At 34.8% G+C, this 15,015-nt stretch overlaps 2 protein-coding genes across 4 annotated transcripts; one reads left to right on the top strand and one right to left on the bottom strand.

Annotated features, from left to right (window-relative positions):
* The first annotated feature begins 1,398 nt into the window (after positions 1-1,398).
* LOC110801675 (N-(5'-phosphoribosyl)anthranilate isomerase 1, chloroplastic) lies at positions 1,399-9,639 on the top strand. 3 transcript variants are annotated; one of them, XM_022007072.2, is made up of 6 exons: positions 1,399-1,704; positions 3,584-3,640; positions 5,657-6,030; positions 6,113-6,276; positions 7,548-7,752; positions 9,075-9,639. In XM_022007072.2, the coding sequence occupies exons 2-6, from the start codon at positions 3,592-3,594 to the stop codon at positions 9,090-9,092; spliced, it is 810 nt and encodes a 269-aa protein (XP_021862764.1). In that variant the 5' UTR covers positions 1,399-1,704; positions 3,584-3,591; the 3' UTR covers positions 9,093-9,639. The 3 variants fall into 3 exon arrangements, with proteins under 3 accessions (XP_021862764.1, XP_056695530.1, XP_021862763.1); XM_022007071.2 differs by lacking the exon at positions 9,075-9,639 and having other exon boundaries at positions 1,407-1,704; positions 7,548-7,960; XM_056839552.1 differs by lacking the exons at positions 3,584-3,640; positions 9,075-9,639 and having other exon boundaries at positions 1,401-1,704; positions 7,548-7,960.
* Positions 9,640-11,449: 1,810 nt separating this feature from the next.
* On the bottom strand, positions 11,450-14,206 carry LOC110801682 (omega-3 fatty acid desaturase, chloroplastic). Its single transcript, XM_022007082.2, has 8 exons — positions 13,492-14,206; positions 13,160-13,249; positions 12,983-13,049; positions 12,746-12,838; positions 12,474-12,659; positions 12,271-12,351; positions 12,024-12,161; positions 11,450-11,944 (listed from the first exon to the last, which is right to left on the bottom strand). The coding sequence occupies exons 1-8, from the start codon at positions 13,803-13,805 to the stop codon at positions 11,777-11,779; spliced, it is 1,137 nt and encodes a 378-aa protein (XP_021862774.2). The 5' UTR covers positions 13,806-14,206; the 3' UTR covers positions 11,450-11,776.
* Positions 14,207-15,015: the final 809 nt, after the last annotated feature.

Here is a 15,015-nt window from a genome sequence, read left to right as displayed (position 1 = left end):
AATTGATTTAGAAATGGAAGATATGGTATGAAGAGATGTTGTAAGAATTGAAGAAGAATTGAAGGCAGAAGCAACAAGAAAAGAATCTGGAAATAAGGTCGCAGATAGAAAGAGAAAAGAGATCGATGTACATAAAAAGTGAAAGCCGAAAGGAAGGAAGCAGAAAAATTAGAAGCATATAGAAAGAGAAAATTGGAAGTAGAAGTAAATAAATGAAATGTTCATTTTTTAAACATGAATGTTCATTTGTGTGTTTTTTATGTGTGCTTCTTGTATCTTACTCAAATGTTCAAATTTTTTTTTAGGAAAACAAGTGTGATAAAAAAAAGTTTTTTTAAAAGAAAAATTCAAAAAAAAAAAAAAAAAAAGAGGACACAGAATAATGGACTAAAAAAAGAAAGGAAAAATCACACAAAACTGCTAAAACGAAATATTTGTAGCTCATATGCATGCAGAATTGCATGCATAGGTATGCAGCCAAAAATTTGGGGAGTTTGGTGTCAATTTCACGTAGTTATCATTTAGCAGTACAAAAAGGCCAATAATGACAATAGTCATTATTCACTTATCCAGCATTCGTAAGGAAGTTGAATGATATTGTTGATATGGAGGCCTAGTGGGTAAGTGAACAAAAAAGCATAAACCTTGATTTCATATTTTAGGGGAAAATTAGTGTGTGACCCGGGCGATGCCCCGGTTGCTACATTGAATAACTAATGTTTTAGATTTTTCTTGCGCCTCAATATTTGACCAAAATACTTGTATTCTATAGAATGGAAAATATCCGTTAAGTTTGTCAACTACACAGGCACGCTAAGTCATTTATCATGGCAAGTAAGTTTTCAATCATATCATCTTACAATTTGTATAATTTATTTTCTCATGGAACTAAGTACGTCAAATTAATAAACACTAAATTAGATATATATGCAGCTATGTAAGACAATCCTATAGTTGATTCTTATGAGACTTATGACATCAGGTTTCTTCATGGTTGTCATAATGTTTAATTTTTTTTCCTTTTCAAAATAGTCCATAAATAGAAATTAAAAAGTCACATAAAAATTTATTTGTTTTAGATTTCATGTGATCATTTATTTATAAATTAATGTGAAGAGATAAAACACAATTGGTGGTTGGTTAAGATGGTAATGAGAATTATCATCCAAACAGGAGGTCTGGTGTTCGAACCTCATTGTATTGATTTTTGGTTGTCATTACATACTACATGGTGAGTGGATGATGTGGCGTGAGGAGAGTACTACGTGACACATATACATTTTCCACAACGCCTTTTAATATATTAGTATAGATAATCAAGTATAAGAATTATTTCATCTTTATCTAGGTGTTTGATTAGGAGAGATTTAAGACAAAAAGAGTCTCGAAAGTTTGGCATGATCCATCCCAACCCGACATAATAAATTGACTTTTTGGTACCGACCTAACCCGGCCCGTTTCTTATCAGGACGAGCTCGGGGCCTTCCCTTTCGTCTCTTTCATTTCCTACAACAAGTTACAAGTCCCTCCAAAAGAAAAAGAAACCAGGTCGCAAAATTCGAATCCCTAACGACCAGATTGCAGTTTGAGTTTGAATTATTTCCAGATCAAATTTGCTAAAGAAGTCCCGTTTCGCATTACGAAGTTACAGCAATCAATCGTAATCTCGTAAATCGGCAGGTAGCACTAGCAGCAATCTTCCAGGTACTACTCTCTTTCTCCATCTATCTACGTATTCAACTATTCACAGTTATCACTTATTTATTTATTCGATGTTGCTATAATTAATTTGCTCAAATTTGAATTATTTGCAATTGTCACTCATTTATTCGTTGGTAATGGAATTAATTTGCTCGAAATTGAATATTAGCAATTATCACTCATTTATTTGCTGTTGCTGGAATTATTTTGCTCAAATTTGATTAAGTTCTTATATATTTCATACTTCTCAGTTTTAGCTTCAAACTGAATTGGAATATCTATTTATCTGTGCAATTACTAATTTTTGTTTAGAAAATCGTGATTTTTTTTGTTTTTGTTTTTATGGAATCTGTAATGTTCATGCTCATTCATATAAATCCATGTTCAATCTACAATTACATGATGTGAATTTTCAATCTGACGAGTAATTTGGCCAATCGGAAAGTTCATATTTTGCATAGTGTTTTATGTAATCTAAAAATTAGGGATTTGTCTATTTGTGACTGTTTTAATTGGATTTCGATTTCGATTTTGATGACGTGGATTTGGTAAAACTTTACAACAATTGTATAATAAAAGATGTAAACAAGAAGCTCCTATAAGAACATTATTTATCATGTCTGCAAACCTAACCCTTGAATGTAAGTGAGAAAACGTCGGCATAGAGTGACAAAAAGACAATAAAAAAAAATCCTGAAATCAGAGGAAGTAGCAAAAGGTGGAGATTAGTACTTGTTAAAACTTCAACAATTGTAGAAGACCAGTGATTCTAGTTGAAACTGAAAACAGAGGGAATACAATTATGAGTTAGGAACAAAGTTATCATATCAACTGGGTTATGTGTAGTGTTATGAGAAAAATTAGCAAAGTTCAGACCATTCTTAATTGGATACAATTTATGGGAACTTTCTCAATTTGGGTAGATAAATTTAAGGTTGTCTTTCTTAGAATTTATAGGTATAAAGTAAGCGTGGTGGGTTGATGGATAACATGATACATTTAATTTCAATGACATTTATTCGCTGGACATTTTATGTTTTGAGTGTTATATTTGATGGAATTTAGCTTGATTTTCTGAAAAATGGTCACGATTGTTAGCGTTCATTAATTTTTATTTTGTTTGACTCAATAATCTGAAAACAGGAAATGACAAATTGACAATGATTGAGCTATGGAAATGAAATTAATGGGTTTTGGGGGCAGAAAATTGAATTTGAATTTCATTAATGTTGATGCTGGAAACATAGGTTGTAGAAATTAGTGTTTGTTGGATTGCTAATGGAAGATAATGGGTTAGATGAATGGAGGGATTTTATGATGGATTCCAATAGATTATTCTCAGGTTTTGCACCTCAGAATTGTGGAAGCGAATTGATGATTGGGTTTTTTAATAGTGAAGAGGGTTGTTTTGCGAGTGATGGCGTTGAGAAATCAATTGAGAATTGTGGAGTCGAATCGATGAACGGGTTATTTTTTTAAAGTATTTTTTATTTATTTATGCATTGATTAATGATTGTACGGTGAGCGGCGTACAATTATGACCCACCATCCGTGAAATCTGGCTCCGCCACTGGGTATGGTGCTCAATTCTGATCAAACCAATGGTTCTACTTCACTCATTCGTTAATGAGCAAAAAGTAAAAATGATTCTTTAAAATTCTTGCATTTGTTGCCTTTATGAGTTTTAAGTTTTAGTTGCTCTTGTCTTGTATTGACTTTATACATCAAGCTAGGTCATTCAATTCAATGGAGTGAAAATGAAGTGTAGTTTCACCTGTTTTAACGTGATCAACTTTTATTTTCTAGCCTATTCATTCTTTGGGTTACATTGGATTGCATTTATAATTGAATTTGCTTGATGCCCTCTTTTTTTGTTTTCCAGTGCTATTCATGGGAGTTGTTAGTTATCTTGGGATTACAGTTACCCCAATTGCCCCAGGTATTGGTTTCATCTACATAGCTATGTTGTAACTCTGTAAGCACATTATTAACACTCATATCATGTAGAAAAACATTGTTTTTATTGGTTAAACTTGTAACCTACGAAGCACGGGTACGGAAGATTCATGAGGTATCCGTACCGGGTACCTCTCGGGTACGGGTACATCGTGGATACGTACAGGATTCGTATCCAAATAATGGGTACGGTTAACAACTTAAATGGGTACGTTTTAGGTACTTTGGGCCTAAAATATAAGTACCCATTACAAAAAAGGAAAAATAATTGGGTTAAGCCGTCAAAACATAATTCTCTCCTCTCATGTGTATGGCGACCTCGACTCAGCTAGACTGCTCCCATATTTGACCAGCGGCTCTACTCCGACGAGTCTTACTTCATTGCTCTCAGTTAATTTTATTTTCTGAAAATATTGTTGGTGCTTGCGGATGAATGAGTTGTGGTTGTTGGTTCAATTGATTGATTTAAGTAATTAGTTTATTGGTGATTGATCTGTAGCCGTGTAGTTACTCTTTGGTTTGTTGAAGTGATTGATGTTCTTATATTTCTGTTTGAGCTTTGAATTCAGGTGTGTTCGGTGTTGGTTGAGTTGGCTAATCACATATGCTTCTTATTATTTAGCAGCACTAATACTATTTTCATCAGCAAGTTAACCAAACATCAGTCCTTTCATGATTTAGGCCATGTATAAACTGACATTTGACAGACATGGCAATTCTTGTGGCTGATTTTATTAATTAAATTTCTTTTATTTTGTATTTGTTTCTGTATCCTAGCCGTACCCGTTTTTTGAAAATTTAATTTTTCCGTTTCCCGTCCCCGTACCCGTCCTGGTATTTGTCCCCGTATCCGTTTTTGTGCTTCATAGCTTGTAACCAATCAATGTTTAGAGAGCATAAGTGTGACTGTGTTATGTTAATGTAACTAGTCACGTGTTGATTATTTCCATGTCCTTAGCACTAGCGTGATAGTCCAGTCCCGTTGGAGCACTAGTCAAGGCTAACCGGTAATTTTGCTAAGCTATTTATGCTACAAAAATGACTGAAGAAGAAAGATTGTCAGTAAATAAGTAAGAGCGTTTGGAAATATGTTGCATATTGCTTGAGAGAAATTACAGGTGCGTTGGCTAGTTTGTAGAAATGAATGGGATGCCTATTTATAGACCCTTTAATCCCTAGAATAATAATGTTCTAGAACACTCTCCTCCTACCAGAAATGTTCCTACACTATCTAGATCCTTCCATCTAGAATGTTTCCACCTCCTAAGGAAACTTTTCATACAAGGAGGTTCTACACAAATCTCAAAAGTTTGTACACATCCTTGCTAAAACCTTCTACACAAAACCACCTTCTACACAAAACCAAGGTAGAATGCCCAAGACCCTTTCGGAGCACTCTAGAACCTTCGGCAAGCCCCAGAGCTGCTGCTATGCACCATCCCATGTTTTCGGCCTCAAACCTCAAATATGGCCCGACCATTGTCTTCTTTTAGCCAAAATATGGTGGACCCTCAAATCTCAGCACAATTGGAGCCCAATTGGCCACCAAATGGCCCATTGTTACATTACTGTCAATATGGTGTTCTTTGGGTTTTTTCCCCTTTGGAAAATATTCCTCTATATGGGAAGACTGTGCCCTGCCAGCCCATGACACGCCCCATATGATAGAATGATGGGGTTGGACTCATATCTCATACTTTCTACTTCATTCCATTGCTCTGTCATGTCATGTAGCAAACCAATATTTTATTGGTTAAATTTGTAACCTAATGGGCGTTTGGAGAGCATGACTGTGACATATTTTCCAAGCATATGAAGGTTTCATTGGTGTGGAGGATAGATTTACTTGACTTGTAAATTGTTATGCATGGAAGTCAAACTTGTGTCATGTTAAAATTGAACATATAACTTGCTCCATGTTCTTTGTTAAACAATAAAGAGTATAATTACCTTATAGTTGTATGATAAATTCACGTCACTGCTACTTCATTACTTGCAGGTATGCAGAAGAGAGAGCATTCATATCAACATCTATCAAGGCATCAGTGCAAGTTGAGGAATACAAGAGTGCTGGCATCATCTGAGACGTTGAAAGTACCCCTTGCGTCTAACAAGTATGGAAAAGACCAGCCTTTAGTCAAGATGTGCGGAATCACATCTGCTAGAGATGCTGCAATTGCAGCTGAAGCCGGTGCTGATTTTATTGGGATGATTATATGGCCAAAATCTAAACGTTCTGTTTCTCTTTCAACTGCAAAGGAGATTTCAGAGGTTGCTAGGAAGTATGGGGCTGAGCCGGTTGGGGTGTTTGTTGATGATGATGCTGACACTATTTTAGAAGCTGCTGCTACATCAAACATAGAATATATCCAGGTATATACAGGTTAAAACATGGATTACTTTCCCTAATAGTTTTCTTCAGCATTCTAAGTTGTGCAACCATAAAGTTATGCAGCTTCATGGAAATGGTTCACGGAGTTCTTTCCCGCAGTTAGTGAAGGAGAATCGAGTTATCTATGTTCTTCACACTGATAAACATGGGGTGCTCCTGAATAATATTTCTCAAGAAGATTGTGCTCTCGTAGATTGGATCCTAGTGGATAGTGCAACTGGGGGAAGGTACGCCTAATTTACCATTATGCATTCTTTAGCTTAAAGAACGGACTTAAGAATCACCACTATCTTACAAGTACAAAATCATAATCTCTAACTACACTTTTTATTTAATAAAAATGATTTTTCATCTCTTTTATCCAAAAATTCCTCTTAGATCAAAGAGGCGAGTTTAAGTTGGCCTCCAAGTCTCTTCATTAGGTATTAAGGACGGAAACTTTTCGAGTCTTCTTTGTTGTTGTTTTTTCAAGTAAAGCGACTTTTAGTGTTGCCTTTGTCGATCTCAAGTTAGCAGCTGTCTGACTATAGTTTCTGTCCTAGTCTCCTAGATATCCTTTTAACATGTGTATGTGGACATATGTATAGTTTTAAAAAAAAATTATTTGGGTGTAAAGAAAGAAAGGGAATAGGATTTGATCCTAGGTCATGTGTATCACTTAGTTTTAAAAAGCGCGAAGCGCACTGAAGCGCAAAAGGGCCCTGGAGCTTAAGCGCAAAGCGAAAGCGCACGCTTTTCGTAGGCGAAGCGCACCCCGAAAGAAATAATAAAATTTCAAAAGTTCAGAAAATATGGAGAAAATATGGAAAGAAAAGATTAAAAAAAAAAATATATATATATATATATATATAAAAACGATGAAAGAAAAATTTAGAATCCGACGAGAGAAATCCGGCGAGAAAGCTAGAAAAATCCAGCTACGGGAGAAAATTGCACTAGGGTTTTCAAAAACTTCACAAATATTCGCTTTTAAAAAAAAAGAAATCACGTGATACTTTTAAAAAGAAGATTAGAGTCGTGTGGCTTTATTTTTTATAAAAAAGAAGGGTCTGATGTGCCCAGACTACAGGAAGCGCAAAAGCACTGAAGCGCTAGGAAGCGCGCACTTCTTGTATGTCGCTAGGCTTCGGCTGGCAGAAGTGTTTTGCTGTGAGCTTCCGAGCTTTAAGCGCAAAAAAGCGCGCTTTTTAAAACTAAGGTGTATCACCCACAAGACTTCACCGGCTTAGCTAGCTGATATCCATGATATTTACGGGTATCAAATCTGAGACATGTTACATTGTTCACATAGTTAATAGTTTAATACAAGTAGTTGTGTATGTTTCCTTAGTTGGTGTATATTTTGTTTGACCACCCATAGTTTATGTAAAAACCTTTTCCCAATAGAGAACTGAGAGGCAGCTCAAGTTCCTTAACAGGATCTTTTACTTAGATCCCCAACTCCCAATTTTTTTACAGTCATGGTCTGTTTCACTTTGCCAATTTTTTAAATTTTCAGTGGGGAAGGATTCGATTGGAAGCAATTTAAGTTACCGTCAATAAATAGCAAACATGGTTGGCTATTGGCTGGAGGAATCAAACCAGAGAATGTTCAGGAAGCCCTTCTTACTCTTCGCCCGAACGGAATCGATGTTAGTAGTGGTATCTGTGCTTCAGATGGCGTCCAGAAGGATGAGTCTCGTATATTGTCTTTCATGAATGCAGTAAGTTCTGTGCAGTACTGATACACAGTTTAGAGTGCTTTAAGATAGTGTTTTTTTTAATCTAATAATTTCGTGGAGTCTTTTACAACCTCCCTTCTCACTTAACAAGGATGGTAATGGATACATCCCGACCTTTCTAAACCCTCTCGTCGAAGGAATGTATAGAAAATGGCAATCTACATTAATAAAGATAATTTCAGCTGCAGAATTGATTGTGTCCTCTATCAAACAGTCAAACTATAAGATTTACATGTAAATGAGTATTTTAAACATTCTGGCAACAAAGGCTAAATTTAACTAATTCGGTTAATCCCAGCCCATGGCTATAATACATTTGTACTCTGTAACTGTGTAAGTGTAAACAGTAACAAAATCAACAACTAGTCAACTAAAGAGATAACGGAAAACGTACAAACCAGCAGATTTCAATTCTAACAGGCAAACCAGCACTGTATGAATTATTTGTTCCTTTTAGCCCAAAACTCAGTTCCTCCCTAGCGGCTCTCAAGTCTCAGAGTTGCTGAACTCGGCTCGGGATTTTCATTAAGCAAGGCTAAGCTTGGGTTGAGAGGCTCGTGAACGAACATGAGACAGTTACAGTTTTTCATAATCTTCTTTTAGTTAGAGCTAAATCTAGGCTCAAATTGATTACAATTTCTGAGGTCAAGTTGAGTTTATTTTATTTAAGCATGTATTTGAGGTCGGAAAAGTTGAAGCCTCATAACTTCCTTCGGGATGGAGACTCTCTAACATTGTGATTTGTGATACGTAAAAATAAAAAAATAAAGTGAGTTGATCCATTCTGTTACGCCAATTTCAAAAGCTTGCACTTAGTAGTTAGTTCCATCCACAATGTGTGTGATAAATGTGGACTGAAAATGCAATAACTAAGTTGCCCACTACCGTTAGGAATATGGGATGAACCACACAATTCATTCATCTAGAACCCTATTAGCTACTTTATCGTATTACAACATGTGCAATATAAAATGACATATTTCATTATTGTGTCTGTCCTAAAACAAAGCATACCATCACAGATGAAGGTGTGAATTGATGCAAATCTTCTCTTGATTTGGCAAACCACTTGTTTTTGTTAGACCTCATTTGGTTGACACCCACTTCGATTACTCGGATATTTCTTTCGCGAAAACTAACCTCTTTTTGTTATTTTTCTAGTCGTAAATCATTTGTTAGATTTTTCCGGTGAAATTTGCACTTTATCATTATTTTCCATTCAGCAAGAAAATTTTCATTTTGGTTTTAAATTTTGCGGGTTCTAGGACAACTTTTTTTTATTATTATTTTTATTTTTACAACAGCTTCAAGAAAAGAACTAAAACATATTAGAAAAGGAGATCAAAGACCTAGAAGCCCCTGTAGCCAAAAGGTGCGCGGGATGAATTCTAGCCCTTTCGACCTTGTTGATGGAGCAGAAATCAAAGGAATACGCCGCATCCTTCATCTCTGCCAAAGACCAGCTTACCTGTAGATCAACACTACCTTCTTCGCGCATGAGGGTCTAGGCCAACTTCAAGGAAGAATTAACTCCGGTAATGAGGTTATTTACCAAATGAAATTATATTGAAGCCTTTAGCTATTCGAAGTGTAATTAAAATTGAAATGGCTAAAATCGAATTTTGTCTAACCGCTTTTTTGTTTTTGTTTTTGCGAACTTCTTTTGTCTAACTTTAGTTACCCAAAATCAGAGCTGGAAAAATATGACACGACATGACACAAACGAACAAGATACAAGCTGGTTATTGTTAAATGTTTCAGACATATTTAATTAAACAAGTCTGATTATTGTTGAGATTTTCAACCTGTTTATATTCGACAAGATACATTTGTCGGTTTTACTCGAAATATAAAGTTTCCTTTCTATTACTCATAGTATGTATATACTGATATAAGTTATACTTCGTGTAAGAATAGGTTGTTGGATGGTCCTTCAAAACGCAGAGAATTAAATGTGAATTATACGGAGTATTTGAAAGAGAGGGAATCAACTTCTTCGGACCTCCAACTTAAATTAACAACTAAACTTTGGGTAACAATTTTTGCATTCACAATTTATTATTTAGGCAAAGACCAAGCGGTCTGCATACACAATTACGAGAAATTTCAAAACAATCTCTTTGATTGACATGTCAAGTGGTATTCTCGTAATTATAATAAAAAAAATATACAATCTTAAAATTGCGATAGTACAATATATTTGATATTTAAAAAAAATATATATATAATTTCAACATAAAAAGAAATTGTATATTAAATATATAGATTGTGTATTTTGACAATTTATTTACGAAAACAAAAGTTGTTGGGTAAGACCGTCTAATGGTTAGACCACTTTTTTGGTATTAACTAAACTATTGTAAATCATAATTAATTAAATACAGAGCAATAAAATAGTTAAGGTATAAAGACAATGGTTAAATTTATGAGTCGAATAATTATTGTTTTTGAACAAACTTATTATTAACTAAAACTCATAACATCTTAACTAATTGATCTCAATGCTTAACTAATTAGTTTCATTGTTTAACTAATTGGTTCGGGCATAACTAATTGGTTCAATGCTTAACTAATTGGTTCGGTTGCATAACTGATTGGTTCCGTTGCTTAACTAATTGAATTTCAGACTTAACTAATTGATTTCAGTGGTTAACTAATTAGTTAAAGTGCATAACTAATTGGTTCCAGTGCATAAAAGTGGTCTTCCTAAAAGTTTGTATTACGAAAATACCTTTTGATATGTTTCACTCGCCAATCATGGAGTTTGACTGGGCGGAGCTCCACAATTACTATATACGGAGTACTCCTTAACAAAAGTTTCTAATTTTAGAAGTCTTTATAATTAGTACACAATTATTCCCTCCGTCCCAAAATTATAGTCATGTTTGACTAAAAACACGGATTTTAAGAAAAGTGAAATATAGTGTGTGAGAAATTGAAATATAGTACATTGATGTTGAAAAAGTAGAATATAGTACATGTAAAAAGGAACAAAGTACATGGGGAAGAGAAAATAGTACATGTAAAAAGGAATAAAGCACATTTTCTTTTTGTTTTGCGGTCCCAAATGAGAGTAACATGAGAAATATTTTATGTTCAAATAAGAAAATAGGACTATAATTATGAGACGCCCGATTTAGAAAACAGGATTATAATTTTGGGACGGAGGGAATACAATTTTTACCGAAAATAGATTGATAAATGATCGAAACTCGAAAACATTACTCTGCTACTGTTTGCGAAGAACTCTGTAACTGTTAATTCTAGACACAAAGATGAAGTACTCCCTATTAAAAAAAATGTAAAACATAATATAAGCCCAATCTGGACCGCACCCCAAGAGCGGTGTGGTGTGGTCCAAAAAAGAGGGGTCATGGGCACGGCCAATTGGCCACTAGCTACAACTACAAGGGACCACTGTCAAGTTTCAACCATCACAGAGATGGAATAATTGGCTCGTGAACATGAACATGAACAATCATGTCAAAGAATACTACTTGTGATAGACTGATAGTCTATTGAGTGAATCCCATACAACATGAGGATGTAGTTATTTTTATCGTACTGTACTGGACCTACTTTCATCTTGTATCATGCATAAATTAAAGTTTTGTTCTTAGTCTTTTGTCCTCTGAAAAAAGCAGTAGCTGAAATTTTTCTAATATCAACTCCAGGAGTATGCAGGAACATGCATCATTTGTTGATTAAATTAGATACTGAATTATCCAAATACATGTTCATTAGAAATCGAGTTATACTAAGTATAAACCTGAATGAAAATGTGTATTTGCCGAATAAGTTAGGCTTTAGGCAAGGCAACTACCACCAACAGATACATTTACCATACTGAACCTTTACTGGTTTAGGCGATAAACATTCCAATAGTTTGGATTACATACTAATTTACCAAAGAAACTAAACATTAAACATGCTTATATCTCGGACATCACAGCAAATGATCTCGAAGAATTGATCTTTGGTAGTTGTTTGAATCGGTCAAGTCAGACTACAGATGTTTTGGGTCTGTTTGATAGTAGACAACATCTCCTGTGTCGCTAACATAATGATCTTTCTTTAGGCTGTTTAAGAGAATACTGAATATGTATAGTGGAAGAGGCCCAGACTTCTTTGGTTCGCGGTAGTATTTCCCAAGAACTGGCTTTGCTGCTTCTGTCTGCAGGAACATATTCAGACTAAATGTCAGAAAACAGTGAAGAAATAGTTCAACTCATAACAGATTCAGACCAACTTACTGCTTCAATTAAGTGATAGTGTGGAATTTGAGGGAAAAGATGGTGAATGACATGAGTTCCTATGTCATGATGGATGTTGTTTAACAATCCATAATCGCGATCAATTGTTGTAAGCCCTCCGCGAAGGTAACTCCATTCCTAGTAAGAAAAAACAGGTAGACAGCAGATATTCAGAAATTGTTCTTACACCATGATTAAAGTCATGAATTCTAAAAAATCAATGAGCATTGTTAAGCAGATGACACACCTCACCACGGTACCAAGGAAGTTTTTCATCGTGGCCATGGTGATGCAAGTAAGTCACCAAGTCCAACCACATGACAAAAATCTGAATTGAACAACAATTGTGTAAAAAAACAAGATGAGTAATTCAACAAGTTACTTTCATGTTATTCAATCTGTTTAATTAGGTACTAAGAATTATTTTAGAGAAGAAAATTCAAAACCCACCACATAGGGAACACCATAGAGCTTGAGCACCTGTATAGGACCCATGACAAAAGACAATTCCAAGAGCAATACAACCATTGCTAACCAACAAAATGTGGAGGTTACAACATCATTTTTCTCTTTTGGAGTGAACAGACCGCTGTCTGGGTGATAATGTGAACCTGATTTTCCGGGAGATCGAGTCCACTGCAGTAATTATATTATTACTTAATAAGTAAAAACACAATTACATGAATTGGAAAACGAACAAGTAAAATATATAGAAGGCTCACCAGATATATTGGGTATGCAAGCAAGGGAAATGGAAAGGTGAACCTTAACTTCTTTGTCATAAAGTCCAAACTGTTGTATATCTTTTCAGACAACTGAAATGAACACAAATGACTTAAGTTCATCACATATTCCGCAACAAAAACAAAATCATAAGTTATTGCAAGTGCGCCTCAAACAAGATTTTGCCTAGGAAAAATATAATTAACATGAGATGAAAGTAGAGTGGAGAAGCTTACAGGGTGCCATGATTCATCATTCTCAATATGTCCATGATTCTGATGATGAGTCCTATGACTAATCCTCCTACATTATCACCAATTCAGTTTCAGACTGACTATCATCTTATATATATAATATATAGTTCATCATTAACAAACAAAATTAGAGTTAATTAGGCAACAACAGTAACATACCATCCATGATATGGAACAAGGATTGAGGAGTGAAGCAAGTGGCCTACAATGTTGTTAAGCTTTGGGTTGTCCGAAAAGCTTCCATGTCCACTGCCATTACAACAACAACAACAACAACAACAACAACAACAACAACAACAACAACATCAAAATGACTCACATTATCACCAGAAACACACAACCTACTACAAAATTAGAATGTAAACAGCAACCTACATTGCATGAACCTATGAACCAATTGACGTTATACACGATGATATTGGTATAAAAAAAAAAGAGATCTCGAAAAGCGCAATGACGCAGAGTGAGTGCGTGGAAGAAAAAGAACTCACCAATCATGACCAAGAACAAAGATAGCCCAAAACATGGTACCCTGAGCAATCCAATAAAGTGGCCAAAGAAACCAATTATTGAAATAAGCAGCAACAACAGCAAACCCAAAAACAACAACAACATCCCTAAAAACATAACTAATAGATCTCCAAGAATCTTTAACCCAGCAATGTTTTGGGATTGCATTTCTAATATCTGCTATTTTGAATGGAGGTGGTGCACCTAGGTTTAACTCCGCCCCATCCCCATCTCCAGCCGCATTATTTTCATCATTGTTGTTCAGCATCTTTTCTTTTTCTCTATGAACAAGCATTGTTTTTGATAATATTCGTCCACTGATTATAAAATAAGATATAAAAAATAAAAGTATTTTGTAAACTAAAAAGAGAGAGAGAGAGATTTGGTTTCTTTGATTCTCTTGAAACAGAACCACAAGAAATCCTTGTGAATAATAAATCAAGGTCCTATGGCATTTTATACTCTCACTCTGACAGTAGTTAGCATTTATGGTGCTAATGTTGTTTGTATTTTGTCAAGCTCTCTCTACCTAATATTATAATAATTGAGTTTTTTTTTTTTGGGATTTAGCCTGGGGTTTTTTGGAAAATCTGGGAAACTTAGATCTAAAAATGGTACAATTTGTAACGGTTCATCAATTTAAACAGCTCATTTGAGAATCATTCTTTGGTGCTCCGTAACTGACAGGAGGTTTTCTCCGTGCACGACTACTGAAAAATGATTTAATCAAATACTTAGGTGTTTCGTTTACATCACTACCTTTAACATAGTTCCTAAATCTGTGCAAAGAACGTCATATGACTATGAGTCTGTAAGTTGGTACGCTCTTATTAGTAGATAATTAGTTAAGATTTGTATAATGGTATGCTCTAATTAGTAGTTTAGTTAAGATTGTACTCAATACTATTAATGTGAGTTGAAAATGCATCTCTTTTATGGTTTTCGTGTCCCATTACAACGTTACCTTCTACAACATCCGAAATTTATACAAAGAATGTCAAATGACTATGCGTCTATGAGTATAGATTTGGTATGCTCTTATTAGCGGAGTAGTTTAGTTAAGATTGGAATAATTGTATGCTTTTATTAGTAGTTTAGTTAAGATTGTATCAACGTGATTAATGTTCGTTGAAAATGTATGTCCATGTACGATACGATAATGATTTATGTTTAGGTGTTCCGTTTACAGCGTTACCTTATACATGCTCTCAAATATGTATTACGTGCATGAGGTGTGTACATCCGATTGTGAGGCGGATTAATATGCTCTTATTTGTAGTTTAGTTAGTACTTCCTCAATGCAATTAATATGACCTTAGCTATTTCTTCCCTTAGGAATAAGGAGTTGTAACAATAAAATTAAAGATACGTCCACCTAAAACTCATTAATCATGTAAATGTTATGAACATAATAATATCTTGCGTCCACCTACAAAATCAACAATAAATGACGTGTGAAAGTTTGTTGCCCTCTTGTCTAAATTTAGCTAAGGTTTCATAAAATT

Source organism: Spinacia oleracea, chromosome 1 (genome assembly GCF_020520425.1).
Source record: "Spinacia oleracea cultivar Varoflay chromosome 1, BTI_SOV_V1, whole genome shotgun sequence".
Lineage (NCBI taxonomy): Eukaryota > Viridiplantae > Streptophyta > Magnoliopsida > Caryophyllales > Amaranthaceae > Spinacia > Spinacia oleracea.
This window is presented reverse-complemented; position numbering and strand designations above follow the sequence as displayed.